The sequence below is a fragment of the Neophocaena asiaeorientalis genome, unplaced genomic scaffold (genome assembly GCF_003031525.2).
Source record: "Neophocaena asiaeorientalis asiaeorientalis breed wild unplaced genomic scaffold, Neophocaena_asiaeorientalis_V1.1 scaffold89, whole genome shotgun sequence".
NCBI classification, from domain to species: Eukaryota; Metazoa; Chordata; class Mammalia; order Artiodactyla; family Phocoenidae; genus Neophocaena; species Neophocaena asiaeorientalis.
Window position 1 is genome coordinate 705411 of NW_020172592.1, and position 27695 is coordinate 733105.

Genomic DNA, 27695 nt, shown 5'->3' on the forward strand with positions numbered 1-27695 from the left:
AAAAATTCTGTTTTCTATCTAATATGTAGATACATTTTACATGTGAAGTCTGAAGGTGTGAGTGGTGTGTGTGTTTGTGTTCCAAGATATGGATAATAATACATACATGTTTTTGTATCTTTTTTTCCTTACTTAACATTGTATTATGAACGTTTTTAGTGTCATTAAATATTTTTAATGTCATGATTTATAGAAGTTGTATCATAATCCAACCTATAATTATACCATGATTTCCTTTATTATTCCCCTTATATTCAGGATATAAACGGTTTGCAGTTGTTCAAATTTTAAAATAAGTGTGATAGACATTCACTTACATAAATCCACATCTTTAATTTTTTTTCTTCAGAAATGATTCCTAGAAATACAGTCACTCTCAAAGAGTGTGACTTTTAAAAAGATTCTTGATATACTGTGACAGTTTTTTTTTCCAGGAAAGGTGTACCAATTTACACTCTCATCAGTAGTATACAAGAGTCCTTTTCACATCATATGCTGTCATCATCATGCATTAGCATCAATTGATAGGTAAAAACATTAATCTTTAATAATTTGCATTTATTTGATTACTAGTGAAGTTGAATACTACATGTTATATTATTGAGGAAGACACACACACACACACACACACACACACACACACACACAAACACACAGACCCGAGGATGGTTTCCCTTTCTTTTTAGCAAGTATTAGATATGTTGTATTCTTATGGCAGTTATAAAAATTATTTGAATATATGTCAATAAGCAAAATCTTGGCTGAAAATAATCACTTTAGCAGCAAGTTTAATCAAATGCTTAAAGCATTTAAAAGAGACTACATTTGGGATGCTTCCCTCAGAAAGATGTGTTGCATGATACTAGGCTTATGAGATAGCTTTTCATATCTCCTTTTATGCTGGGCAATTGGTAATTTTGTTGTGTTTACCCTGGGTTCCCCAAAAATGTTGAACTAGCAACTTTTGAACCTGCAGCCATCTGCTTTTGTCATCGAAATTGAAAGATATAACTGAAAGGAAAGATTTACTTCACAAACTGTATAGTCTTCTGATTCTGAAGAATTGAAATGAATAAACCTGAAAACATGTTTAAGGACTGAAGCTTCAGTAAACATAGAGCTTAAGACTGGAGAAAGGGTGAATTTGCTTTCAAAGTAAGCACCAGCAGGACTGTGCTCCCTAACAGAAAATGAGGTAACATCTCCAAAATTATATCATCACTTCCACACCAATTACTATGATTCTAACAGTTACTTTCTATACAGTCACTGATACATTTTTATAATTTGCAAAAAATCAGTAGTAATTGCAGAATTTTTAGGGTGTATAGAGCATGCTTTAAATGGTCTTATTAGGTATGATTTTTAAAAAGATGTTAGCTTATTTTTCCAGGATGTCAATCTTGATGCCCAGCAGGATCAGCTTTGAAACATTTCTAGTTAAATAAGTCTAATTTGGGGGAAAATAAGTTGCACAGGCTCAGCGGCCACGGCTCACGGGCCTAGCCATTCCGCGGCATGTGGGATCTTCCCGGACCGGGGCACGAACCCGTGTCGCCTGCATCGGCAGGCGGACTCTCAACCACTGTGCCACCAGGGAAGCCCGAAAATAAGTTTTTAAAGGAGTAAAATGTGATCCAAGTCTTCAGCAGACTGAAGGATAAGACTGGCTTATAAAGAAGAGAGGTCTTATAAGGTATTTCTTAAGCCTTAGAGGAAATTAATAAAATAATTTTATTGAATTCAAACATGACTCAGCTTCTAATATTAATTTTGTAAATAGGGAATAGCTAATTAAATTATTAAAGACCATTTTAAAGGTTAAATTATTATTTAGCTCATAGGGAAATTTATTTTTTACCTCTTTTAAAGCCTTAGATCAATACACAATTATTAAGTGCTTTCTGTGTTATTCATTCAGTCTTAAATCCTGCCTGTGTGAGCTCTGGCTATCTAATAAAGGAGATAAAATAATGACCTATATATCTGGAACACAAGGTAATGAATCCTATTACTTGGCTACATCCCTCTTCTGATTTGCAGACAGCTTAATTTTTACATCTGATCTTTAGCCAGTTCCCGAGATGGAGCAGAATTGAGTATTTGAGAGATACTTCATTTGTTTATGCATTTCAACTGTGGTCCTTTATGAATATCTTCATAGAGTTTTCATAGTTACTTTCCTCTGATTTTTTTAAAAATTAAAAACTCTCTAGCACTTGTTTCTTACTATAAAACCTTAGTTCACTTTGGGAAAATTAGAAAATACTGAAGAGTAAAATAGAAAAAAAAACCATATTCATGGAGAATTCCTGTTAACACATTGGCAGCTACTCCAGAGTCTATTCTGTATCATTCATCTATGAATGTTTTTACAAGATGAGACCAAAGTCTTGGTCACCTGCATGTTACATCATATCTTTGAAAATATGTATTTTGTAAATGTCATTATAGTGTTTTTTATTGAGCAACTAATACCTAAGGCAGAGATCATGTCAGCCTGCAGACAAATTTTATGTAATCTGAAGGGTGTTTGCCAGTCTTTTGAAAAAGGAGATTTCACATAAAAATCCAGTTATTTATTTTCTCTTGAAAAATGGGGGGCTTCCCTGGTGGCGCAGTGGTTGAGAGTCCACCTGCCGATGCAGGGGACACGGGTTCGTGCCCCGGTCAGGGAAGATACCACATGCTGCGGAGCAGCTGGGCCCGTGAGCCATGGCCGCTGAGCCTGCGCGCCCGGAGCCTGTGCTCCGCAACGGGAGAGGCCACAACAGTGAGAGGCCTGCGTACTGCAAAAAAAAAAAAAAAGAAAAAAAAAAATGGGAAGCCTTGCAGTGCTCAAAATCTGCTTGCCCGAAGTTAGTGGGAGCCAGATAGGGCTGCTGATGGTTCTTGGGTGACAGCATTTTGTACGTTGCAATCTTTTAGAGTTGGATCAACAGATAAAAAGTATTTTATTTCATTAAAACGTGTCTTACGTCCTTCATTTTCTTCTCATTTATTGCAGATATTTTCACCTAGAAAACTGCTTATAGCTTCCTCAGAGGACATTAAATTTTCCCTCATCCAGAGGCACATATCTACCACTTTGTCATGTGTTTTAATTGCTAAACTCCAGAGGAAGAGAATCATTCGGGCCAGGGCCTCACATTGTGGAAGTATCTATATCCGGTAGACTGGCTCCATTCCAGACAGAATAATTTATCAACAAATGAAACACCAGCTACTTCCCACACATCCTCTGACTGCATTAAAAATCACTCCCTTTCCCACCCAACTGATGGAGTTTGCGTAGAGTATGGAGCTGACATACATTCTCTCTTCTCCTCCTCTTCATTTTGTTGAATCACTGGTTTCTGTCATCTGTTAGGTTTCTTATTAATACTAATAAAATGTTCATTCAGTAACTGTCTCATGTCTATGAACTAGATATCATCAGTGTCTTTCCCCTCAAGTTATGCTGTTTTTATGAAGTCGTGCTGTAGCAGGGAAGTGAGCTGGAAAACTGATTTTGTGTCTGTAGCATCAGGTACTATTTAACCAGTGGGAGGGACTGATAAAATTAGTAAGTTGACTAACCACTTCCCTTCCTTGTGGTTCTTTAATATTATAACGGATACAGAAAAGTTCAGAAGGACTGGGCTAGTTTTCGAAACCACAGCACACTTTGGCAAAGAGGGAATGCACAACAGAACGGGTAAGTTTCTTTCTTTTAATCTCCTAAGAGAACTGTGAAAAGGATATTGGGGTGGAAGTTTTAAAGTTTGATTACACAAATAGTCTTTAGTAATTTCTATGGAAAGATAAACCTGTTAGGAGGAGGGAAGCAAAAGGTTTTCCAATCAGCAGCCGTAGCTCTAACAACAACAGACATTCGAGTGAGCAAAAGATTCAACTCCAGGAAAGTCTTTATTGTTCCAGATAGACAAGACTAAAATATTCTGAGGGGAGGATTCTTGTATTCATAAAATTTTTGACAAGTAAGTTCCTGCACCCTCAGTTCTTGAAATCCAGACTTTGGAATTGTCAGCAGAGGCATTGACTTACTGAGCTCAAATGTCCTTCTGGATCCTGTAACAGCTTAAGATCTTAGGTTATCTTCTCTGTGGTTGAAATGTTTATTGCTTTTAACTTTTTATTTTGGTAAATCTCAAGCACAAACAAAAGTAGAGTGAACAGTGTATAGATACCTCGTGCACCTATCACACAGCTTCAAGAGTTATGAAGTCAGCACCCATGCTGTTTCATCCACACCTCTGTGGCACTTTAGTCTAGCTGAATTGCCATGTTTGAAATGTGCCATTGTGAACATTAAATGAAATAGGCCGAGAATCTCCTGAAGGCTTATACCAGTTCAGTAATGTAAGTTTTAGAGAAATATTTTTTTAGAAAATTCAATTATGAGTCAGAGAAAGCAAAACCAATTTTCCAGTGGCTGCTTTACCAGTGGGATTGGGAGTAGAGGATAGTAGTTCAGATCATGGACTCTGGAGCTAGACTGTTTGGGGTTCAAATTTTGATTCCATTGCAATTCAGTGTCCTTGTGGAAGTTTCACAATGTTCTTAATGCCCTGGTTGGTTTCCTCACCTGACAAATGAAGATAATAGTAGAACTGATCTTTTCAGGTTAGAAAACAATGAGACAGTGCCTGTAAAGACTTTGCAACTTGCTGAGAGCAGAGAGTGCTCATTGTAGGTTAATCCCACAGCTGTTTGCTGAAATTATTAGAGGGATAGTAGGAATGAGATTCATTCAAATAGGAAGCAAACGCATGCTTGAGTATACTTGGTTGTCTTCTGACCATTGTTTTTCTCCTGGTTATTTGATGATGTGAGGCTAAGAAAAAAGTCCGCTGAGATGTCTTTCTAGCTCCTGCGTCCAGAAAACTCTTCCCCACCAACCCTGAATTAGTTCTGTCTGAAAAGAAGATCAAAGCTGGTCTTGTCCGTCCTCTCACTTTGAAGATGAGGGAGTAGAAATTTGTCTAAGCTCGCAGAGCAAGGAGTAGTCGATCTGAGGGAAGAGTCATGGGCTTCTCTAATCCCTGAAAGGGGGTGTGTTGTAGTTCGGTTTGGGCAGCCCTGCTGAGCCTGAGAGGCTGCCTCACATCTGAGCTCATGTCCTTTCCTCTCAGAGACAGAGCTCTCCATGCTTGACTCCACCCTCCAAGGCCACAAGCTGCCTAGATACTGTTTTCATTAGTAATGAAGATGGAGAAATTCTAAAGATGGCAACAAATGAGAAGTGAGGACCTTCCCTATTCTGTTCCTTCTCCATAATATTAATACAGATACTAATGGCTGCTATTTATTTATTTTATTTATTTTTGGCTGCATTGGCTCTTTGTTGCTGAGTGCGACCTTTCTCTAGTTGCGCTGAGTAGGGGCTACTCTTCCTTGCGATGCGCAGACTTCTCATTGCGATGGCTTCTCTTGTTGCAGAGCACGGGCTCTAGGCATGCGGGCTTCAGTAGTTGTGGCTCGCGGGCTCTAGAGCGCAGCTCAGTAGTTGTGGCACACGGGCTTAGTTGCTCCGTGGCATGTGGGATCTTCCCAGACCAGGGCTCAAACCCATGTCCCCTGCATTGGCAGGTGGATTCTTAACCACTGTGCCACCAGCGAAGCCCCCAATGGCTGCTATTTATTCAGCATTTACTATGTGCTTGATACTGCACTGGGTGATGTTTTCATAGATAACATATATAATATAGATAAGGGAACTGAGGCACGGAGACTTTAAGCAATTTACTTTGATTACCCAGCTAATAAGAGACAACCAGGATTTTGTTCCAGTTCTGTCTGACTTAACCACTTCTTAGAGCATCTGTCCATAAGAATCAGTTTACTCATACGTGTGCAATCAAAGTGCATCCACGACTTTGCTCGTAGCCTTCCTGAAGGTGAAAGTCATCAATAATCCTTTAAAGCAAGTTGAATGGAAAAGCTTTTGTCTAGCAATAGACAAAATTTTTTCCCACAGTGAATTTTCATAATGCCTAATTATAAGCTGGAAATTTGTCAGAAATCTTGACAAATACAGAGGCTAGTGGAGGTGGGGGTGGAATTACCACTGTAATGAAGTAAATATTGAACTGAGAGGGTAAAAAAAAGAAATGCTCTTTTAGTAAATTAACCATACCTCAGTGGTGGATTTTGTTTATAAGGTCGCCGCCATTTGTTTCTCTTGAGTTTTTGTAAACGATGGGTGAAATTCATCTAAGTCAATTTTCTAGAACATTCAGTGCTGTTGTAAAACAAATGATAAACACTGATGTGCTGCAGAAATAAAAATTGGCCGAATCTTTTGGGAGGTGCTGCAGAGAACTGGGACATGCACAGTCAGACATTTTAGAAACCTGGAATTAACTTTCAGTGCTCTTTCTTTTAGATTACTGGTACAACTGTAAAAATAGAACCAAATGTGTGAATGAAGGGAGAGGTTAATTTCACAACTTGGGAGAATTTTTTTTTTTCCCTTCAGTGGAGTAATGGTGTTTAAAGAAAATTTCCTTCACTGAAAGGGACACTGTCTGGAATTTCCAGATAAAAATGAAAACATCAGATATAAAATGACTGACTTCTCTTATCAGCAATTGGATACATTCAGCAATCTTTCACCTTTACTTTTATCTTTCCTTCATTGAGTGCAGTACTTTTGTCATCTTGATAGAATCGGCTAAGCTTTCCTTATAGAAACATTGGAAGAGATTTGAAATCCTGCTATCTTTTTTGCAGAGAAGTGGGGGAATAAATGGAGTTGAGGCTGCCGGTGGGGGAGGCAGTGAAGTGGGAAGGATCATTGTTATAAAGCGTCCTTGGACTCTTAAACCTTGGAGAAAGCAAAGACGCAGTTTAGTACTGGCGACTGCAAACCATTCTTTCCAGAATTGTTCCATTAACTGTGTGTGTGGTTGTTTTTCCTCTAATATCCGTTATCTCATAAGAACACATGATTCACAATGAGAAAAGTAGGATTCTGGGTTGGAAATTTCCGTATCCATCTATGGTTCAGAAGTACCATTTAGCTTGTCAGGGTCCCCTAAGTCTGTATGCACTAATGTGATTTCTGATGGGTTTGGTCATCCCCACTGGATGACAGTACCAGTGAGTGCCTCATGCTCCCAAATCCTCCATTTCTGTCCTAATATTTAACATTTATCCTGCTTTTATGGTACTGCTGTTTGGGGATTAAAAGTTTTATTAAAAGTCTTAAATAACTAAAGCATTATTTTTCCTTGAGATGAGTTCTCTCTTTTTTGTTCTTTCAGCCATTTAGTCACAATTTTTTAGTGTCACCTGCCCTGCAGTTTCAGAGATCAATAATCACAGCTCTTACCTTCAGAAAGCTTACAGACCAGTAGGTGAAACAAAGTTGTATGAAGTGAGTGAAGCTATAGTTCATAAAATATTTTCTATCTTCCTTGGACCAACTACACTGGGAAGGCAGTGCGTGTGTGGATAAGAGATAAGAGAGCCACGGTTCAAATCCTATTACTCTGTGATTTTGGGTATCTTACTAACCTTACTAAGCCTTGATTTCTTTACCTGCAAAATGATACCGAGCTCCTAGGAGTGTTGTATGAATCATATGGTATGATACATGTTAAATATTTATATAACATGTCATATATAATTTTGGGGTTCAGGGAGATTCTCTCTTAAAAGCGGTTCACTTTAAGATGAGTCTGAATGACATAGAAAGATCCTTCTAATCACAGGGGAGCTACATGTGCCAAAATGGTAAAGAGTTTGGCCTCTCTGAGAAAGAGAGTAAAGGCCAGTGTGGTTGAAACATGTAAAAGGGGGAAAGTTGCTTGGAGGTGTAAGGAGTCCAGATTGTTCAGAGCCTAGTATGTCATGGCAGAGAGGTTGCATATTATTCTAAGTGCAATCAGAAGTGATTGAAAGTTTATGCAGGAAGTTGCATGATCTGAATATTATTTTTAAATTAGTTACAGAGTAGAGAACACATTCTCAAGAAGCAAGATTAAGACACATGAAAACAGGTTAGAAGACCCTTAGAGTAGCCTAGTCTAGAGATGATAGTAGCCTGGAATAAATAGTGCCAGTGGACAGAGCTGAGGGATCCAGTGTAATCAATAGGATTTTTTTTTTTTTTTTTTTTTTTTTTTGTGGTACACAGGCCTCTCACTGCTGTGGCCTCTCCCGTTGCGGAGCACAGGCTCCAGACGCGCAGGGTAAGCTAAGCAGCCATGGCTCACGGGATCTTCCCGGACCGGGGCATGAACCCGAGTCCGCTGCATCGGCAGGCGGACTCTCAACCACTGCGCCACCAGGGAAGCCCCAATCAATAGGATTTGGTAGGGAATTGGATGTGAAAGTAAGAGTGAGGAAAATGGCAATTATGATTCTGTGACATGAGCAGCTGGGTCAATGGAGTTGTCATATATGAAGATGGGGCAAACTAGAAGAGAAGCCTTGGACATCTCAGTTGAAATGCTTTTGAAAGATTCAAGGGAATATGTCAAGTGACATGTAGATGGTATGTGAAGCCATAGAAATAGATGTGATCACCTAGGGAGATGGTATGAAGTGAGAAAAGCTGAGGGCTCAGTACTCAACCATGGAAAACTCTGAAATTTAAAAGACATGTAGAGGAGAAGTAAACAGTAAAGGAATGAATAAGTAGTAGCCAGAGAAAAGAGAAAACCAGAAAGCATAGAATATTCAGGAGAATTGAATGGTTACCCATATCCAATGCTAATTAAAGAGCTAATAAATTATCAAAAAACATCATGGGATTTGGTAATGTGAAGCTCATTGGCATACAATAAGTAGACAGAACATTTAATTTCTTTAAGATGTTATTACATTTTGACATACTGACTAATCAATTTACTATTGACTAATTCAATTAATACATAAGATTAATTCTATTTGAGTCATGTTATTTCCCTAAGTGGCAATATATTCATGTTTCCTTATTTTATTTTCACGTAACTGTACAGTATTCAGGGAATAATAATAAAGTATTTATGCCAGTCTAAATTTATTTCCCCCAAAGTGTAAATTGCTTGAACTCAGCACTTTCTTCCTATTTGTATTTTCAATGTCAAGGCGGCTAGGTACTGTTGAGGGCACCTCTAGGGGGTGCCATTCACATAGTCAGGTGGTTCTCAACTGTGGACAGTTTTATCTTCTGGGGATATTTGGCAAAGTCTGGAGACATTTTTGAATGTCACGTTTGGGGCCAAATATGCTACTAACTTTTAGTGGGAAGAGGCCAGGGACGCTGCTAAATATTCTACAATACACAGGGCATCCTCACAAAACAAAGAATTATTTGGTCCAAGATACCAATAGTGCTGAGGTTGAGAAACCTGACATTGACTATGATGCAGACCTGCTCAGCGCCTACCATGAGGTGTTGGCAGTCATAGTTCTTGACTTGAGTTTTTCTGCAAAAGAGTAGGGATCTCTTACTGTGTTTTTCATGGTCTACCAGTAAGTTTGTATAGTAAGTAATCTTTGAATTTCATTTTTATCCTGAGACTTGGTAGAAAGAAGTGAATCAATAAAAGTAAAGTGCATTTGTATGAACTGCCTCTGCAGAATTAACTTTTAACAGAATTTGTCTGTGTGGTGACAAGTAGAAGACAGTGCTCCACCCAATGGATGTTAGAATTTTACATCAGAGCTGGAACCTTTAAGTAGAGTTAGTTCCAATGCTAAAGTGTATATTAAGGAAGTCTTAATGTTAAAAAATAATTTTGAAAGTTATTAGATCCATTTTTAAAAACCCTAAAAGGTCCCATCCCTTTCTCTAAAAATAAACATTTTTGCTTTTAGTTTATTATAAAATAGTTCATATATCTAAAATTGTGTGGAAGTATATATAAATATAATAAACTACTAGGAACACATAACCAATTTAGGAAGCTGAATATGACCATTACCAATGAAGCTTCCCGTGTGACTTCTCATCCCCTTCACTCACCCAAAGGTAAACACGATTCTGAATTTTTGTTTATTGTTTCTTTAATTCATATTAAAGTTTTACTATATATATATGTACTTATATATAAACAAGGTATGAAATTAGAGTTTTTTAAATGCTTATGTCTATGAAATTAGAACATTATCTTACACCATACACAAAAATCAACTCAAAATGGACTAAAGACTTAGGCATAATACCTAAAACTATAAAGCTCTAAAGAAATAATATAGGGGGAAAAGTTCACATTATCAGCCTTGGCAATGATTTTTTTGGATATGACACCAAAAGCACAGGCAACAAAAGCAAAAATAGGCAAGTGGGACCACATCAAACTAAACAGCTTCTGCACAGCAAAGAAAACCATCAGCAGAATGAAAAGGCAGCTTATGGGTTGGGAGAAAATATTTGCAAGCTCTGATAAGGAGTTAATATCCAAAAAATATAAGGACCTCCTACAACTCAATAGCAAAAAAGCCAAGTAACCTGATTAAAATGGGCAAAGGACTTAAATAGATATTTTTCTAAAGAAGACATACAAATGGCTAGCAGGTATATGAAAAGATGATCACTCTTGCTAATTATCGGGAAAATACAAATCAAAACAATGATATATCACCTCACAGTTGTTAGATGGACACTAAAGAAACAAAATAACAAGTGTTGATGGTGTTGCGGAGAGATTGGAACCCTTACGTACTATTGGTGAGAATGTAAAATGATGCAGCAGTATCTAAAACAATATGGAGGTTTCTCAAAAGTTAAAAAATAGAACTACCATGTGATTCAGCAATCCCATTTCTGGGTATTTATCCAGAAGAATTGAAATACTGTAGTGTAGTATTACACTTAAAAAATTGTTAAGAGAGTAGATCCCATGTTAAGTGTTTTTTCCACAATTTAAAAAAATGTCTATGCCTGTAGGATGGATTGGCAAGGGGAAGAGTGGAAAGAATAAAATGAGGTCAAGGACTGTTTTAGAAATGTAGACACGTGGCTGTGAGGCTTTGCACCAAGGGTGAGAACAGTGGCACTGTTAGAAAGGATTAGACATCTTTTGTGACTATATCCATGGGAAAAGGATGAGCCTAAGATCAAAATGACTGTTTTAAACATGGTGGTAGAATGGAGGTTTTATTAACAGAAGTACAGAAAGAGACAGGGGACAAGAAACATACAGAGTGAGATTGATTTTGTACTCTGCCTTCCTTCAAGAAGATCGAAGTACCATGTTCATTATCTGGACCTCTCTTTGCTATGGCAACAGGACATCTAAGAGTTTGTTCTCTCAGAGCAATTCCAGATAGGGATATAGTCGTTGTTGAGATGCCAGAACTGGAGACAGATATTTGCGAGTCTTCAGTGTGGGGTGCAAGTTGAAGCCATATGAAAGGAAAAGTAGGGACAGAAGGGATTTTACGCTTGGTGAGTGCCCATAGGTAATGGTGGGATTAACAAAAACAAAAACTATGAGCTTTTTCTATTGTTTTTTGCTTATTTTTGTTTTAAAATCAATTTATTTCTATTCCATATGCTTCCTCTGTCTTTCTCTCTTCACAATATGCATTCTTGTAGTGGATTAACATTCAAAACTAGGTTGGATTCTTGTGACGAGACATATGATATGGTTTGATTTGGAATTCTTATATTACTTGGAACAAGTTTTTAATCCTGTTCGAAAAGGACTGTAATTTATCGGAAGAGCCATAAGTGGCATCAGTGCTAGGTAAAATTGTGACATCAGCAATGTTTGTTTCTGGGGCTGCCATTCCCTTTTTTATTGGTTTCTTTGATCCTAAATTTTTACCTCTTCAAAATAAGAAGTTGATCTAAATAATGTGGAAAATCATTTAAAGACATTTTTTCTACCTTTTGAGCGTTTCTCGTTTTATGAACCTTCTTCCTACCTGTTAGGGCCTAAGCCTAAGGGATTCACTCTGCTCTTTCCTCTCTCACACCCAATTTAAATGTTGCAGTGCTACATTCCCTTTTCTCAGAGGCCTGCTAGTTACTAATGCTAATGTGTCAAGTCTGTATTATTCACAGTAATTCACAATACGCTATTATTGGCCTAATGTATTCATTCCCAGATGGTATCTTCACTGGGGTCTTCATGTCTGCACCTAAAGTGGAGCTTAGTGGAGGACTATTCAGGAACTGTGGCAGATGTAAGCCAAACAGGTCTATATTAGTATTATTTCTTTGTACAAGTACCTTTTTGGTCCATATTTATCTAACCTTTATCAACATAACGATAGAAATTTAAGAAAGACCTAAATTTTTACATCTTTCTTACGTGATATGCTTTTCAGAAGAAATTTTTACTTTGAAAGTGGTTAACTTTCTTTTATTCAGCTTACACTTGAATTAATGAACTAGGTTATTAAGTCAATTTTTATGTTTATTATGTTCCCGCATAGGACAGGCTTAGGCATATGCTACAGCTGCTGGGTATTTTAACTATTCCCATATGAAAAGTTATATAAACAAATAGTAAACCTGCTAGTTTAGATTTATCTATAAGAAAACTAAAATTTTATTAAAAATATTATACCAGAATTTTGTGGTTTTGCAAAAACACCACGAGTGAAAACCCAGTAGATAGGATAAATAGTATTTTATATTTACAGTTAGAACTGAATCTGTTTGGTTCAAGATGATAAGAGTTAGATTTTTAAACTTTTTTGGAGCCTAACATTTCTTGTTTCCAAAAGAATAAAGATATTTAAATAATTAAAATCACTTTGTTATTAAAAACTGAATTAAGATGACAGTGAAAGAACAGCCTCAGGTATGTGACTCTGCATTTTAAAGTGGTACATTTAATGTTTATGCAAGAGTAAGAGTTTTTATAAAAAATTTATTTTAAAAAGTGATTAGCACCTTGGATGTACAGCTCCTAAGATTTTTTTTTTTTTTGGTAACACTGCATAAAATTTAAAGCATTTTTTGCTTCAAAATTTGACCTACTTAGAAAAGTTCTGATAATTCCAATGTAATGTATTCCCTCAGTTTTGTAAACGCCTTGGGTAATGTATTGGAGAGGCAAGTAATCTCATCAAGAAGCGTAATGGACCCTATCGAATTTCAAGATATATTTTTTTCTACTACTTCTGCTTCAAATTTAGTTCTGTGTTTAATGATACCACACTCTACTGGTAAGCGTACTTTTCCAAGTAGTTTAACTCTCTTTGCATACAAATGGTGTTTTGGTCTGGCTGTCATTGCAGATCTTTTCCTTGAAATGAGGTGACATAATTTGATTTTTTACAAAGTCAGAAAAAAAAGTATTTGTTCATCTTGAGAGGTTAGAGAAAGAAAGATTGTCACTGAATAAAATGCATGGCCTGACACAATTCGAAAAATGGGTTGGTGCCAGCTAGAGAAAGCTGGAAGGAACTCTTACTTGGTTGAAAAGTACGATTGATCTGGTAGTAAAGGAAAATCTCCAGGATCAGTCATGTGGGGCTTTGTAATGGAGAGGAAAGGATACCAGTTCACACTGGTATCCTTAGCAAACACTTTTCCCTGCTGGATTCCAGTGAGCTGCATGTTTTAGTCATAGGTGTTAAATTTTGAAGGCTTCTCAAGAGACTCTCTTGACAAGTAAAATAGTCTTTATTATGTAAACTTTTACAGCTAAAATACTTCAGGTCCTGAGAGATATTAAGCAACTTTCCCAGGAACTCAGATATCACCACCCTAAAATTTGAGTCTTCTTCCTTCTACTGCTGTCTCTCTCTAGATGCTATACTGACTTTTCCAAGGAATGTCAAAAATAGGATCTGATTTTAACAAGTGGAAAGTGTCCTTCTGTAAATGTCAGGTTTGCTTTGACTTACATATACCTTAATGAAGAAATACAATGAACTGAAGGATGATTTAAAAGCAGCTTGGGGGGCTTCCCTGGTGGCGCAGTGGTTGAGGGTCCGCCTGCCGATGCAGGGGACACGGGTTCGTGCCCCGGTTCGGGAGGATCCCGCATGCCGTGGAGCGGCTGGGCCCGTGAGCCATGGCCGCTGGGCCTGCGTGTCCGGAGCCTGTGGTCCGTAGCGGGAGAGGCCACAGCAGTGAGAGGCCCGCGTTCCGTAAAAAAAAAAAAAAAAAAGCAGCTTGGGTAAGCCACTACAAAAATATATTTAATAGTATATAAAATATGTTTCTGTGCTAAGTAGAATAAATCAGATTATAAAGCAATATATTAATTATATATGGATGATTTTTCTTCCAAAATAAAATTAAGACATCCACAAGAACAAACTGATTCAGTTTTTTAGTTTGCAAATATCATCTTAAGTAAATATAAGTAAATATTTTAATAAATACATATTTTAAAGTTCTTGAACTATATACAACACAAAGTATTCCAAGTAAACATGTAGGTTAAAGTTAGGCAAAGCCTTATCTTGGCTGTACATGCCAGGAAAAAAAATTTCCTTCATATTTTGGAAGACAAATATGATTTCATATATGTAATTGACAAAAAATTACTTTTAGGAGAAACACAACCATTTTACTAATGGTTATGAAACAGCAGTTGAAAACTCTGAAATCATGGATTCTAGGTAATAATAATAAAGAATTGCTTGCACAGTTCTTCATGAACCATGCTGAGAAAAATACTGTCAAGAAAGAACTCAGTACAGTTAAATAATTTAATTTGGTTTTCAAAACTGAAGTTAAGAAATGCAAACATTTTTGTCCTTTAGGGAAAAACACTTTCCCTGCAATCAGTTTTTTAAAAATAAACTGTTTATTGCATATGCATCTGAAGACCACATCATACTCATTTTCTGTAAAATTGCTTAAAGAAATATTACCTCAAGTTAAATGTTCAGTTGGAACTTACCAGCTTCTCAACATAAGGTATCAGAATATTTTAAGGTCATATTATCATGAGCTGTTGTCTAAGTGCATAGATATAATGTCTATATACTCAAATGGAACAATTTAATTTAAGTGTGGTAGTTGAAATTATGTTTTATGATAGAACATGAAATTGTCTTTATTTTGAATTTACACTAAATATAATTATAGGAAAAAACAATCCAGACACATTAGATTTTTTTTTTTCGCTTGAAGTGCTTTAATCTTCTATTTTATTCCAGAGACATTAGTTTTCATTTAGTATCCCACTGAGATAGTAAATAGCTTAATATTTTCTTTCATATTACTATCTAAGCATTTAAATGTAGAAAGAGACCAAAACTTTGACTCCTACTGCATTTGAATATATGAATTTATATATATGTGTGTATAAATATACAACAATAAACGTGTATAGAATGCGTCACAATATTATTTTTATTTGTAACTCATGAAATACAAAATAAAGAAATCAAAATTATCTGCTCTCAAGTGGGGAGTGCCATCCCCTTCTCACATTTCTCTACCAGGTACTCTTGTTCAATAATGAAGGTGAGAGAATGATGCAATAGGAAAAGTCTACCTTGTTATTTAGATGTTCTCAGGTGATAAGGTCTTAGCACATGTATGTTTTCCTATTCCCTCTCAACTGCCACAGAGTTCAGTACTTAAGAAGATGGATTTTGTATAAATCTTCTACTTTGGTACTTTTGTGCATGTGCATTTGATTAAGTGATTCACTTTAATGTTTCGATGACTCTGAAGTCATATGTGTAGGTCTCTGAAATCTACAGTACTCAGATATTAAGAACAGAGGTGTCACCAGTTGGCAGTTTCCTTAAGTGGAAATTTCTCTTCTAACTTTAAGAGCTCAAGTTGCAATTAAGTAGACAATGTGCATGTGATTAATAATACTCCCCAGTCTCCTTGTTTGTTTACACTCTTGGGTCAGTGCTGCTGATTTTATGCACTTAATTGACACTTGTGGCGTATGCCCATGTGCACAGTTCACTAATAATGGTTCCGATGGGGACTCACTTGGCATATGTAATTTTTATGCATCATTTCAGTCAGCCCATGAGAAAAAATCCAGATGATGATACCAAGTATGTGATTTTTTTGGTTAAGTCATTGCTAATGTGTGGTGTGATTGGAGCTGGGGCTTGAGACATCATGGAACGGGCATTGGTCTTGAAGCCAAGATGATCTGGGTTTTAACATAAACAATATCCTTGACTAGCTCAGTGACATTTGCAAATTGAGTTTACCTTTCTGAGTCTCAGTTTCCTCATCTATAATGTCTACTTTGTAAGGTAGTAGTGAAGGTAAAATGAAATACTTTATATAAAGCTGGAGCCTAACCTTCCAGAAGACATAGGTAAATTGACTTTATGAGTCTCAGTTCCCTCATCTACAGTGTCCACTCTATAAGATGATAGTAAAGGTAAAATGAAATAATTATGTAAAACTAGAAACTAACCTTCTGGAAGGCATAGACAGTGTCTGGTCTCTAGTACAGTGTTTGGGGCATTAATAAGTACTCAGTAATTCTTTGTTTGAATTAATTAAGGCACTTAGAAGAGTAGGTGTTGAAGAAATATTAGTTCCATGCTTTTCTGTTTTCGGAGTTCTATATCTCAATTTACTAGCTAACAATCGTCAAAGACTTCAGTTCAGTAACTTTATTTGGCGGTGGGGGTCCTAATTTCCCACATAATACAATATTAAGTGTGATTTTGTCAGTTGGTCTTTTCATGGCTTTTCCTAAAGGCATATGATTTCACTGGATGCAGTGGCAAAAATTAGCCACTAAGAGGTTGATAATTTTTCATAGAAAGGGCAGAACATGAGTTAATGTAATTAAGTGTGTGGTAAATTTATCCCCACTGTAACATAGTCAAGTAAGTAGCATAATAAGCTGTTAAGTTTTCAGAGATGGCAAAGGGTAGCTGTGGAGTGAGACCTTAGATTCTTTTCGTTGAAAAGCATAGGTGTTGGAGTCTATTGCAGAAAATGTTAGCTTTCGAAATCCTTTTTGTTCTTTTCAAAATTCTTTTCCCCTTGTTCCATGGAAATAAAATTGTAGCTGAGCACATGACTGACCAACTAGGCACTACAGTTCTCATTCCCCATTTGAGGTAGGTATGGCCATGTGACTAAGTTCTTATGAACAGAATGTGAGTGATGCGTGTCACTTCTGGATCTGTGTTTTAAGATTTTTGTTTGTCACTCTCCATGCTCTTTCTCTCTCCTGGTGGCTGGAACCTCAAATGGTTTTGAGCCAGCTTCAACCATATGTTGACAAAAGTGCTCTTACTCTTCCAAGCCATGTATTTACAGAGAACCATATCTAAACTCTAAGCTAGAAAAAGTGTGATTCCCCTTTTATCAGCAGGTTTTCTGATCTGTAGGCCAACAGAGAGAAGTAGTTATCAACAGTCATTTGAATGACAGAAAGCTCTGCTTTACCCCGTGGAGGGTGCAGAGAAGCAAAGTTTCTGATCTTTAGGTGGAGGTCTAGTCAATGAGAGGATAAGACATACACATACACATAACACACCATGTGATGTAGAACAAATAAAAGGCAGTGACAGGGCTTCCCTGGTGGTGCAGTGGTTGAGTCCACCTGCTGATGCAGGGGACACGGGTTCGTGCCCCGGTCCGGGAGGATCCCACATGCCGCGGAACGGCTGGGCCGGTGAGCCATGGCCGCTGAGCCTGCGCGTCCGGAGCCTGTGCTCCGCAACGGGAGAGGCCGCAGCAGTGAGAGGCCCGCGTACCGCAAAAAAAAAAAAAAAAAGGCAATGACAATAATTGCTTAGAAGTTCAGGAAAAGGAGCTGGCACAATGGGCTGGGCTGATCGGGGAGGCTTGGAGTAGGGGTGGAGGGAGGTATTTTCTGAGCCTTGAGAGACTATTAGAGCAAGGAAGTAACTTGAGCCAAGGTGAGTGGGCTGAAAGACCATGATATGTTTTAGTTTGGGTTCATCCCAACCCTAAACAGGCCCTGAGGCAAGGAATCAAGTTTAAGTCCTTTATTAGGGAGGAGATTCCAGGAAACTCTTAATAAGGGAAGTGAGCAAGGGAATGGAAAGCAGCCCCCAAGGTAACATGATATCAAGTAAGTTGCTACCCTGAATAACTAAGGCTTAATTGTACTTGGGGAACTGAGGGAAACAGTGTACAACAGTGTACATGCTCGCCAGAGATATTCCACCCAGGGGTAAAGGAGCAGAGGTATATATATGCCAACTCATGACCCTAGTCATTGGTTGAGGGCTGCTGATCAGAACGTAGGGTGAATGTGGGAGTGTTCTGTCCCCAGCACTTCTGGCCACTGGAAAGGAAATACAGGTGCAGGCAGTTGGAAATCAAAGTCTACCCAGTGTACACTGTAATGGTAAAGGCAAATAGGTAGGGAGGGACCATCAACAGCATCTGCTACAGCACGTTTTCAGAAGCAAATCTGAGTGAAGTGGCTTTAGACATGTTCCCAAACTGTGTTTATGTGGTTCTGAGGTAGCAGCATTTGTAAAGAAATAAAAGATGGTAGTAAGACAAGTTTACCTAACACTGAGTAATAGTTTGAAATTGACCAGTAGATTGTGGTCCTTCCACACACAGCTTTGGTGCCTCTTCATATACTGTTCTAATCATTGCTACCGCTGAATGCTTCTCCCATATGCCTTTGATCAAGGCACTTTACTGCTCACAATCCTTGGATGGATACCAATGCTGGTACGATTAAGTCTTAACTCTAGACTTAAATTCAAGACTTCCACAATCTTTTCAACTGCTTCACTGACATTTTTCAGTATAAATTCTTCGCTCCAATCAGATTGTTTACTCACCTTCCTCCTGTTATTATGGACATGTGGAACATCTCCCACTTACTAATATTCTTCCCATTCTCCTTATCCATTTGAGCAATCCTCTTTCATAGCCATCTGTCATGGCCGTATGAGCCAGCAGTGGCCTCACTCCTTATCCCTACTGCGCAGTTCACATTGTGCCATGTCTTCTGTTTATTAACTTGAATTGTTATTTCTAACCTTTATTATTCAATTTATTTGTGTGCTTATGTCCTGGCTCCCCAGCTGGATTGTATACTCTTTGAGAGAGATAGTTCTATCCTTTTTGGGGTGGAGGAGTTTTGCTTTGAAACCGTACTGCCTGCGTTCAAATCCAGGTTCCACCATTTATGAATTTTGTGTCTGTGGGCAAGTAATTGATGCCTCAAAAGCATGGGCATTTACAGTGATCGATCCGGGAGTATAAAAAATGCACATAGGTGAAGCATCTGCCTGATACGTATTAGAAAAGTCTCTTATTGTGAGAATCGTCTTGAACGTTGACTTGTGTGGAAGGAAGGTTATTATTTAGGGCCATTAAAAGAAAGCCAGAATCCTTCTTGTTATATTAAATCATCTTCTCAAATTAAGTGCTTAGCCATCCTTATATTCTAAAAATATTTTCTAATATTATAAAATCATAACAATCAAAATCATAGTGATATTTTAAAAACAGTAATCACATACATAAGACCAATATATATCATTTTCATTGCTATATAAAAGATATATAAAAATATATATCTTTTCCCACAATGATCTTGAACACCAAAGATCATTGTGGGAAAAGAAAGCTATGCATCTGTGATTCTCCATCTCACCAGATATGCTTTCTAGGTAATGAAAATACTTGAAGTCCTACAAAAAGCAGAAGAGAAATATTTCAGAAACTAGCAAAGTACGTATACATGAAAATGTTACAAACAAGTTAGATTCTTTGTTAAAAGTTATCCTATGATTCTGAAGAGTAATGAACAAATTCTTTATGTATGTATAGACAACTTCTTCAATTTAAATAAAAATTTCAGCGCGTTGTCTTAGTTTATATTTACATTCCTGACCAGCTTAACATTTTAACAGTGTTGTAAACCAATTTTGGTTGTTAAAGACTTCTAATGAACCTGGTTCTGGTCAACTAGATGACTTAGAATGTGAAATTTGCAAAACCAAGCCTACATAGAATATCGTAAACATTAAAGAGGAAAAAATTCACTGTTTTAGCCCTTTTTTCTTCATAGTCATGTGGGTTTGTTTGAACACATTACAAGAAAGGAAAACTTTACCTGTAAGGAAAAAAATAAACTTGAGCTCTGATCTGTAATTATTTAACCTGTGGAAAGTTCACAGCCTTATTGTTGGCTATGAATACAACCTACTTCCTCCTAAAGTGACATTTGATTTGCATTTAGTACTTGATAGTGGATTTTAAACATTCTGAAGATTTAAAAGTTTTGGTAGCTTCTGTAGATGATTGAAGTTATACTACTTTGTGAGGAAAACGTGTTAGGTCTGACCTGGAGAGATGTTCTGTTAATCCTTTTCTTGTGCTAGATTTATAACAAAAAGTAGAGACTACCTAAAGCCAGAATACTTTATGTATATTATTGATATGAAAAGTTGCTAGCCATTATTTTCCCTCTTACTCATACTGGTCCCCAATTTAAACTCAAATTCTGGGGATTAATGTGAGTTTTTATGGGTGAACATGAAGACAAGAAAACAGAGCCCATCAAATACCTTCTTGGTATTTTAAGGCCACTTCATAAGGCAGGTTTTACCTGTGTGTGCAGATGTAGAAACTGAGGTCCAGAAACCTCAGGAAACCTGTCCAAAGTCACACGTCTGGTGAGGGGAGAATTAGCATCAACTCCAAATCCCATGCTCTTGTTTATGCTTGTTGATGTCTCTGCATCAATCCACATTGCCTGTATTTTATTGCACAATTTTAAGTTTACTGAGACTGACTAGAGTTATTTGTAAGGCTGTAAGGCTGGGCTTGTTTTATACTGTTTGGGAAGAATTGAAGTGTGTCATTTCTAGGACAATGAAATGTTCAGTCCTTTAGGCAGTATTCATTTTTTTCTACCCACTGGACATTTATCCTTGGTTTAAACACCCATTTCCTTCAAGATCTTTCTAATGAGAATTTGTGGATTTTCCAAAAAATATATTGTGTCAGTGACAGTTTATTCACCTTACTCGCATAGTTCGAGGAACTGCTTGTTTAAATTTAGATACTGTTTCTGATGAAATGTTTTGACAAAGTGATACCAGCTTGATACTATTTAAAATATTTTGACAGATGGGAAAATTGTTTCAGTCTGAGTTGAGCAATACTTTATTGCAGTATTTTGCCAGTTAGAAAAAAAAATGGTAAAGGTAGCCTTAATGTTCCCGAAAATAACATCCTTCCATTCTCCCTGAGAAAAGAAGGGGCTCCATTCAGTCATAGATTACAATATGTGTACCGCGTATGTTAAGAATTCAGGCAGTTAAAACAAGAGGGAACATTTGGGGATTATTTCCAAACAGGGAACATTTATTGTTCTGTAAGCAAACAGCACCTAAAGAACTTTTAGGAAGGTTTGTTGGTATAGCACTTTATCAGAGCTTTCTCATGCTCTGGAGAGGGTGCTCTTATTAATGATGCTGAATCACTAGGATTTAAAAACTGGTTGAAAAAAATCCTCAAATCCAATTACTTTTATATCTTGAATTTTTAGAATGTTAAGGTAATAAAAATATTTAAATTTCTCAAATCAGTTGCAAAGGAATAAAATACAAGTGATCTTTGCATTTTCATAATTTTAAGCAAATATGTTAAAGAGATATGATAAGGCGGTGGTTCTCAAAATGGAGCTGCTGGACCAGTAGCATCAGCATCACCTGGAAAACTTGGAAGAAATGCAGATTGTTAGGCTTCATACCAGGCCTTGTGAATCAGACAATGGTGGAGTCCAGCCATCTGGGTTCTATCAAGCCTTCCTGATGGTTCTGAGGCACACTGTAATTTGAGAACTACAGAGATAGAACAGAGGAGCTATTTTAGGTCTTCTTCAAATGATCCCACGGAGCTTCTTCAACATCTGCGATGTGGAAAGAGAAGGAATTGGTGGGGAATGATGAGGGAAGTTTTCCAGGCTCCTTCCAGCTCCTGACCTGTGTCACCTCAGAGAGTCTTGGTTTTCTATCACAAGGTTTTAGATGGGTTCTGCCACTAAACAACGTCTTGAAAACCACTGGGATACATCTTTCTTTGGAGGCCAGTGTTTGTTGGCCCAGAAAGACTTCTCAGGGTAATAGTATCTCTTTACTGTGCTCATATTATTCTATCCATGTGCTCTTGAAACTGGGTTTGGCTAGTAAAGAAAGAATTGCTGTGTGTCTCAGCAATAGCTTCATGCTCACCAGACTCCTAAGGAACATATGTGCAAATCAGAATGCCAGTTTTATTTTTCAAATTACAATGAGGAGCATAAAAATAAACATTATACAATACTCACGTTTAACTTCTCTAGTTTATTCTTACTGTGTGCAAGTTAACATTTAGAGTTGGGGATATACTTGTCCAGTGACTGGTGAAACTGATCCACTCCCCTACCTTCTGCAGAGCGCTGCAGGTGAGGAGTGGAATTAATAAGGGATTGTTCCTTTGAAACATAGAATCAAAGGCAAGAAAATCTGATATTTTCTCCAGGTCATCATGAACCTGTATAAATCTCCTTCTCTCTCTCTCTCTCTCTCTCTTTCTCTCTCTCACACACACATACACATACACACACACACACACACACACACACACACACACACTTATTATTTACTAGATTGCTGAGGGCCCCTAAATTCAGTATCTCTCTTACTTGAAGCCATGATATATAAACTTACTATATTATTTCTGTCTATTTTCTGTTTTTAAACACTTTCCAAATTATCGTTTACAATTATTTCTATAGATATTTTAATATTATTAATTAAACTTTAATAAGACCTATGTTTCTATGTAATTTTTTGCTACCATCAATTATATTATGATTTTACTTGTTTACTTTTCTGAGTTCTGCAGATGATAATGATGATGATGACAAAATAGGTTATCATTATTACAACAAAGATCACAGAAGGTAGCAGAGTGCTTACTAAGTGCTAGGCAGTATACTAAATACTTGGTATTTATTAATACATTTTTTCCCCCATAGTCAACATATAACGGAGGCTTTTAAACTTTTGAACATGACCCCCAGTGAGAAATTGAGACTTAGTAGTATGTGATCCCTCTATGTGTATCTCGTATATGAATGGAAAAATTCATGGTAAACTTTTAGTATGTTTAAAACTCATTTTTTTCTATTCTATTTTATTTTATTCTGTCTCGTTCAATTAAAGAAATGCCAGTTGTGACCCAGCAAACTGATTTTATTACTCACACTAATGGGTTGCAACCTGCAGAATGAAAAACTGTGCTATCAGATTAGGTAGTATTATTAATCCCTATTTTACATATGAGGAGATAGACATAACAGAGTTTATGTAACTTACCCAGATTTACTAAGTAGCAAATCCAGAGTTCAAACTTGGGCAGTCTGTCTTCAAAGCCCTTACTCATAACACTACGTCTGTCTTGCCTACTAAGAACATTTAGATTGTGGTACAATCAAGGAGGACTGTACCAAAGTAGAAGGGCTTAGAGCGGAAGGGTAAACATTGGCTAGGGAGTGGCTTTGGAGCCACCTTTCCATTGAAGACATGTTTTTTTTTAAACACCTTTATTGGAGTACAATTGCTTTACAATGGTGAGTTATAACAAAGTGAATCAGCTATACATATACATATATCCCCATATCTCCTCCCTCTTGCATCTGCCTCCCACCCTCCCTCTCCGGAAGACACCTTTTTAAAACTTAGAATATGTGCTTGTTTGGGGAAGCTTTTGTAAAGAGGCTGATGGAGATTAATATGGAAGGGAAGTGGCTATTGCCACCAAACCACCTTCTTTGTGCTACCTCGGGAAATTTAAATAATTCAAGAAACAGTTGGTAGAAAAGATGTTTACTCAAAGTTAAAACAGTCTTTGGTATGTGGAGTTTCCTGGTGAGTGAAGAGAAGATGAAATGGAAATTATTTGCATAGTTGTCAGGCTTTTTGTCCTGACTCCTCCTAGGGCATATAGTTAAATGTGAAAGACTGCTAACTTGGCTGAATATTCTTGGACACAGACATTATTCTTTCCCTAGCGTTACTAGATATGATTTTAAAATATGTGTTAGATATCCAGGTACAAACTGCAAAGATAGAAAAGCCATAGAGTGAAAAGTCTGTGTCTCTCCCCCTTTTTCCTTGGTTGTTCCTCTTCTCTCTCCTGAATCAGTCACTGCTACCTGTTTCTTGTATGGTCCTTCAGAATCTTGTGCTCTGTGTGTGTGTGTGTGTGTGTGTGTGTGTGTGTGTGTGTGCATTAAATGCAAACATATTTTAACACATTTTCTGTGCCTTGCTTTTATTCCCCTCATAGTACTTCTCAGAGTTTGTTCCATGTGTAGAAGTGCCGCCCTGCCTTCTCCTTTTTCACAGCTGCATAGTATTTCCTTGAATGGATTTTCTAAAATTTAACAGGTTTTCTATGAACAGACATTAGGTAACTTCTAAGCTTTTGCAAGCCTCATTATTTTACATGCAAATTGCCCTTAGGGCTCAGAGTCCTCTTTGTGGTCTTTTATTCCTAGAAGAAGATTCATAGCCCTCTACATCTTCAACAGGGACTGATGAAGTTCAGATTGTTGAATAAGTCAGGTTTGTGTCAGGAAGTTGCTTGATCTCAGTTTTATTCACTATCTATTTTTAGCTTCTGAACAGTAATCGTGGTAAGAAACCTTTGTATCTTGCCCTAGACAATTTTCTCTTGGAAGATAAAGTGGTCCCTGTGAAAGGGTTCAAGGAAGACAATTTGCTAACAGTTTAGTGGGTTGAGTAGGGAGGTTGTGTGTTTATTTCCAAAAGGACAAAATGTTTGTGCACGGAAAGTTCTATCTGCTTTATTCTTCACAACCACTGAAACTTTTTCAGATTTATTTTCTTATTATTCATGGACATTTGGAAAATTATGTGGAAGATATGTATTTTCTTAAATGCATGATTACCTACTGCTCTGTCCTACTCTTTGAAGACAGTTCCGTGAACTGCTCAAGTTTGCAAATAAAATGTGTCTTCACTCTCTGAGTTTTCTATCATCTGTGTATTTTAAGAATGTTTTAGCCAGTTTCAGACAAAGAATATTCAATATGAGTGATAATTATATGAGAAATAGGCCAGCAAGGCAATAAAGTGGAAGGTTAGTAGAAATGTATTGGTGAGTGATTTGGTCCATCCTCCATTTTTCTGACTTGATTATATTCACACTAACTCATAGATAACAAAATTGGTGCTATGTAGCACATACTCTGAAGAAAACAATGCTGCAAATTCTTTGACAAGTGATTTCAGAATTTAATATTTTCCTGTCAGGAGATTTATGACCTGACATTGAAAATTATTAAGGCTCAGATCCAAATACTTGGTTCATTTCCTCTTGCTCAGCATTTAGTAAAGATGTAGAACACACTAAACAGATATTGGTTAGCCAAGCTTGTGATTCAAGATTTGATATCCTTGTCACCATGTGTGAACTTTGGAATATTTGGATTTTAATATACGCAAATGTGTTTATAATGTGCTATGTGTTAGGTGAAAAATTATTACACATGCCAACAGTTTAAAATGCTACTCCTGAATATTTTATAAATCTCTGGAATAATAACATACCCTTAATGAGCATTAGAAGGTTTCTGCTTTCTTTGCTAAATCATATGGCCTCCACTATACTTAATACACTGCCTCAATTTATCCTTTTTGTGCTAGGAATTTCATGTTAAAATAGAAAATAATCAACAGTCCAGATTGGACTGCAATCACCTTCACATGCAAAGTTTGATTTAGAGATATTTGATACATTTTTGGACACGTTCCAGGGACCTATATGGGTTAATTTAAACCTATAGTTTGGTTGTATACAGAAGTAAAGTTAATCTAAGTGGACAGAATCAATACCCCTCTGAATTTAATTAGATGGCCAGCATCCAAGGAAGAGATTATTCTTTTTAGTATCTTTCTATCCTCTTTTCTTACAGGGTGAAGTAACTCCTTTGCCAAATTATGTTGGACAGTTCCCTGGTGACAGGCACTATAGAAACTCGTAGCTGTGCTGTTAGCAGATGAGACAGAGGGGAAGGGAATGTGGGCAAGGAAGCCATTGTATTCTGGAGACAGTAATATGCCTGCCCTATCTCCACATCACAGCCCAGCCAAGGAAACAATGTCCCATTTGCAGTGGATCTGCAGTGACTGTTTCTAAACCAAACTTGTAAATCATGATATGGTGCTTCTTTCAGGCTGAAGCATTACAGGACAGAGAGATAGGAATAGTAGGGAAATGAATCATAAATTAGAATGGACTTGCAGTTTGAGGATACTATTTATAGTTATGTTTGATAAGGGATGCCTGGAAATGTGGCAGTAAATTGAAGCTGAGGTTTTATTTCAGGTAATAACTTTCTTTTTATCTCTGTTGGAGCATGAGTAAAACAACCTAAAGGAGTTTTAGAAGGGCTAGATGGTATAACCTTCATCAGTCTTTATGTTCAATGCCATCAACGGGTTTTTATGTCACTGAGAAGTAGGTTTTTTACAATGTTTAAAGAAGGTGATTTGACTCTAGCTCCATGAAACAACTGAGTTGAGTTCTTACGGTTGATACTATAGAAATTACTTGATGGGTAGATGCCTTTTTAGCAATAAATTTAAAATAAGTTTAGTAATATTTAAGTTACATGAATATATTTCTAATTTTGTGCCTGTCTTTTTAAAAATAAATGAATTGTGACATCTGCATTTTGTAATTCATATTTTTACTGTTCATGTCATATCATCACAGATAAATATGTGTTAGGCAGCTATTATGAGGAAGGCACAGTGGAGGATTCAAGGAAACATCAGAAAGGCCTTTGTCCTCAATGGTTCTCAGAAATCTGGTTGAAAAAAACCTGGCAAAAGTACATGAAATGATTAAGTAACAATAACCATATAAAGGTTGTGGTCTTATTGTAGGTGTCATGCAGAATATCAAAACATAAGGTATTTGTCTAAACCCCTGTGTTAAAGGAAATGGATTCCTTTTTATAAGACTAACAAAGATAGAAGAAACCAACATTTTTGTTCTGTTTCATGTACCTTCTTAAAATGAACATTTACTGAGCATTTACCAGCTATCAGGCACTGTTTTATGTGTTCTACATGTATGAATTCCTTTAATCTCTGACATCTTATGAGACGGGTACTACTATTATTATCCCCTTGGAGTAGATAAAGGAGCTGGGGCAAACGATGATTCATTAGTTGCTCAAGGTCACAGAGCTCATAACTGAGGGAGCTGGGTTAGGAAACAGGCAGCAGGAGTTAACAATCAACACTCTTCACCTCCATGCTTTATACTGTCTCTCATTTTGCTTCTTATTAGTTGACACCTCTCTGCTTTAAGCTTAAATAGGTGTTCAGTTTGCCCTGGTAAAACACAGGCCTTAAGCTAGGATCAGATGCTTGAAATTTATTTCTGTAGAAAATGATGATATGTTATTTTGATGCCAGTGTTCACAGCACTACATAATTTAGTGATTAAATTAATCCCCTTTGGTGAGGTGGGGGGAGTTCTAGGAGGATAACCCCCTAACTTCAGGAAGTTGAGAGATGTGTATGTATGCAAATGTGCATTTCCTCTGCCTCCTCAGTCTTGTCTCTTCCTGGGAAGATCTTTATGATTACATGTGTCACAGATCACAGGAGATTGAATCACAGCCTTGGGTGTCCACACACTAAACAGGGACGTTTAGAGACTGCACGGAGGTATATTTGCTTTCAGCGATGGTCCTTGCCCAGTTCTCCTTTTCATCTGTACCAGCGAATCTCCACCTTGAGCATGCATCAGAGTCAGCTGA

At 37.1% G+C, this 27695-nt stretch overlaps 1 protein-coding gene across 5 annotated transcripts in view; it reads left to right on the forward strand.

The window, feature by feature from the left end:
• The first annotated feature begins 3617 nt into the window (after nt 1-3617).
• HDAC9 (histone deacetylase 9) overlaps nt 3618-27695 on the forward strand; it is a 792206-nt gene continuing 768128 nt past the window's right edge. For 2 of the 5 annotated variants that reach the window (XM_024738436.1, XM_024738438.1), the window contains exon 1: nt 3629-3697. In XM_024738436.1, the coding sequence (XP_024594204.1) occupies nt 3682-3697 (16 nt within the window). In that variant the 5' untranslated portion in view covers nt 3629-3681. Of the gene's footprint in view, nt 3698-27695 lie in introns of all 5 variants that reach the window. The other 3 variants (XM_024738435.1, XM_024738439.1, XM_024738437.1) reach the window with 3 other exon arrangements.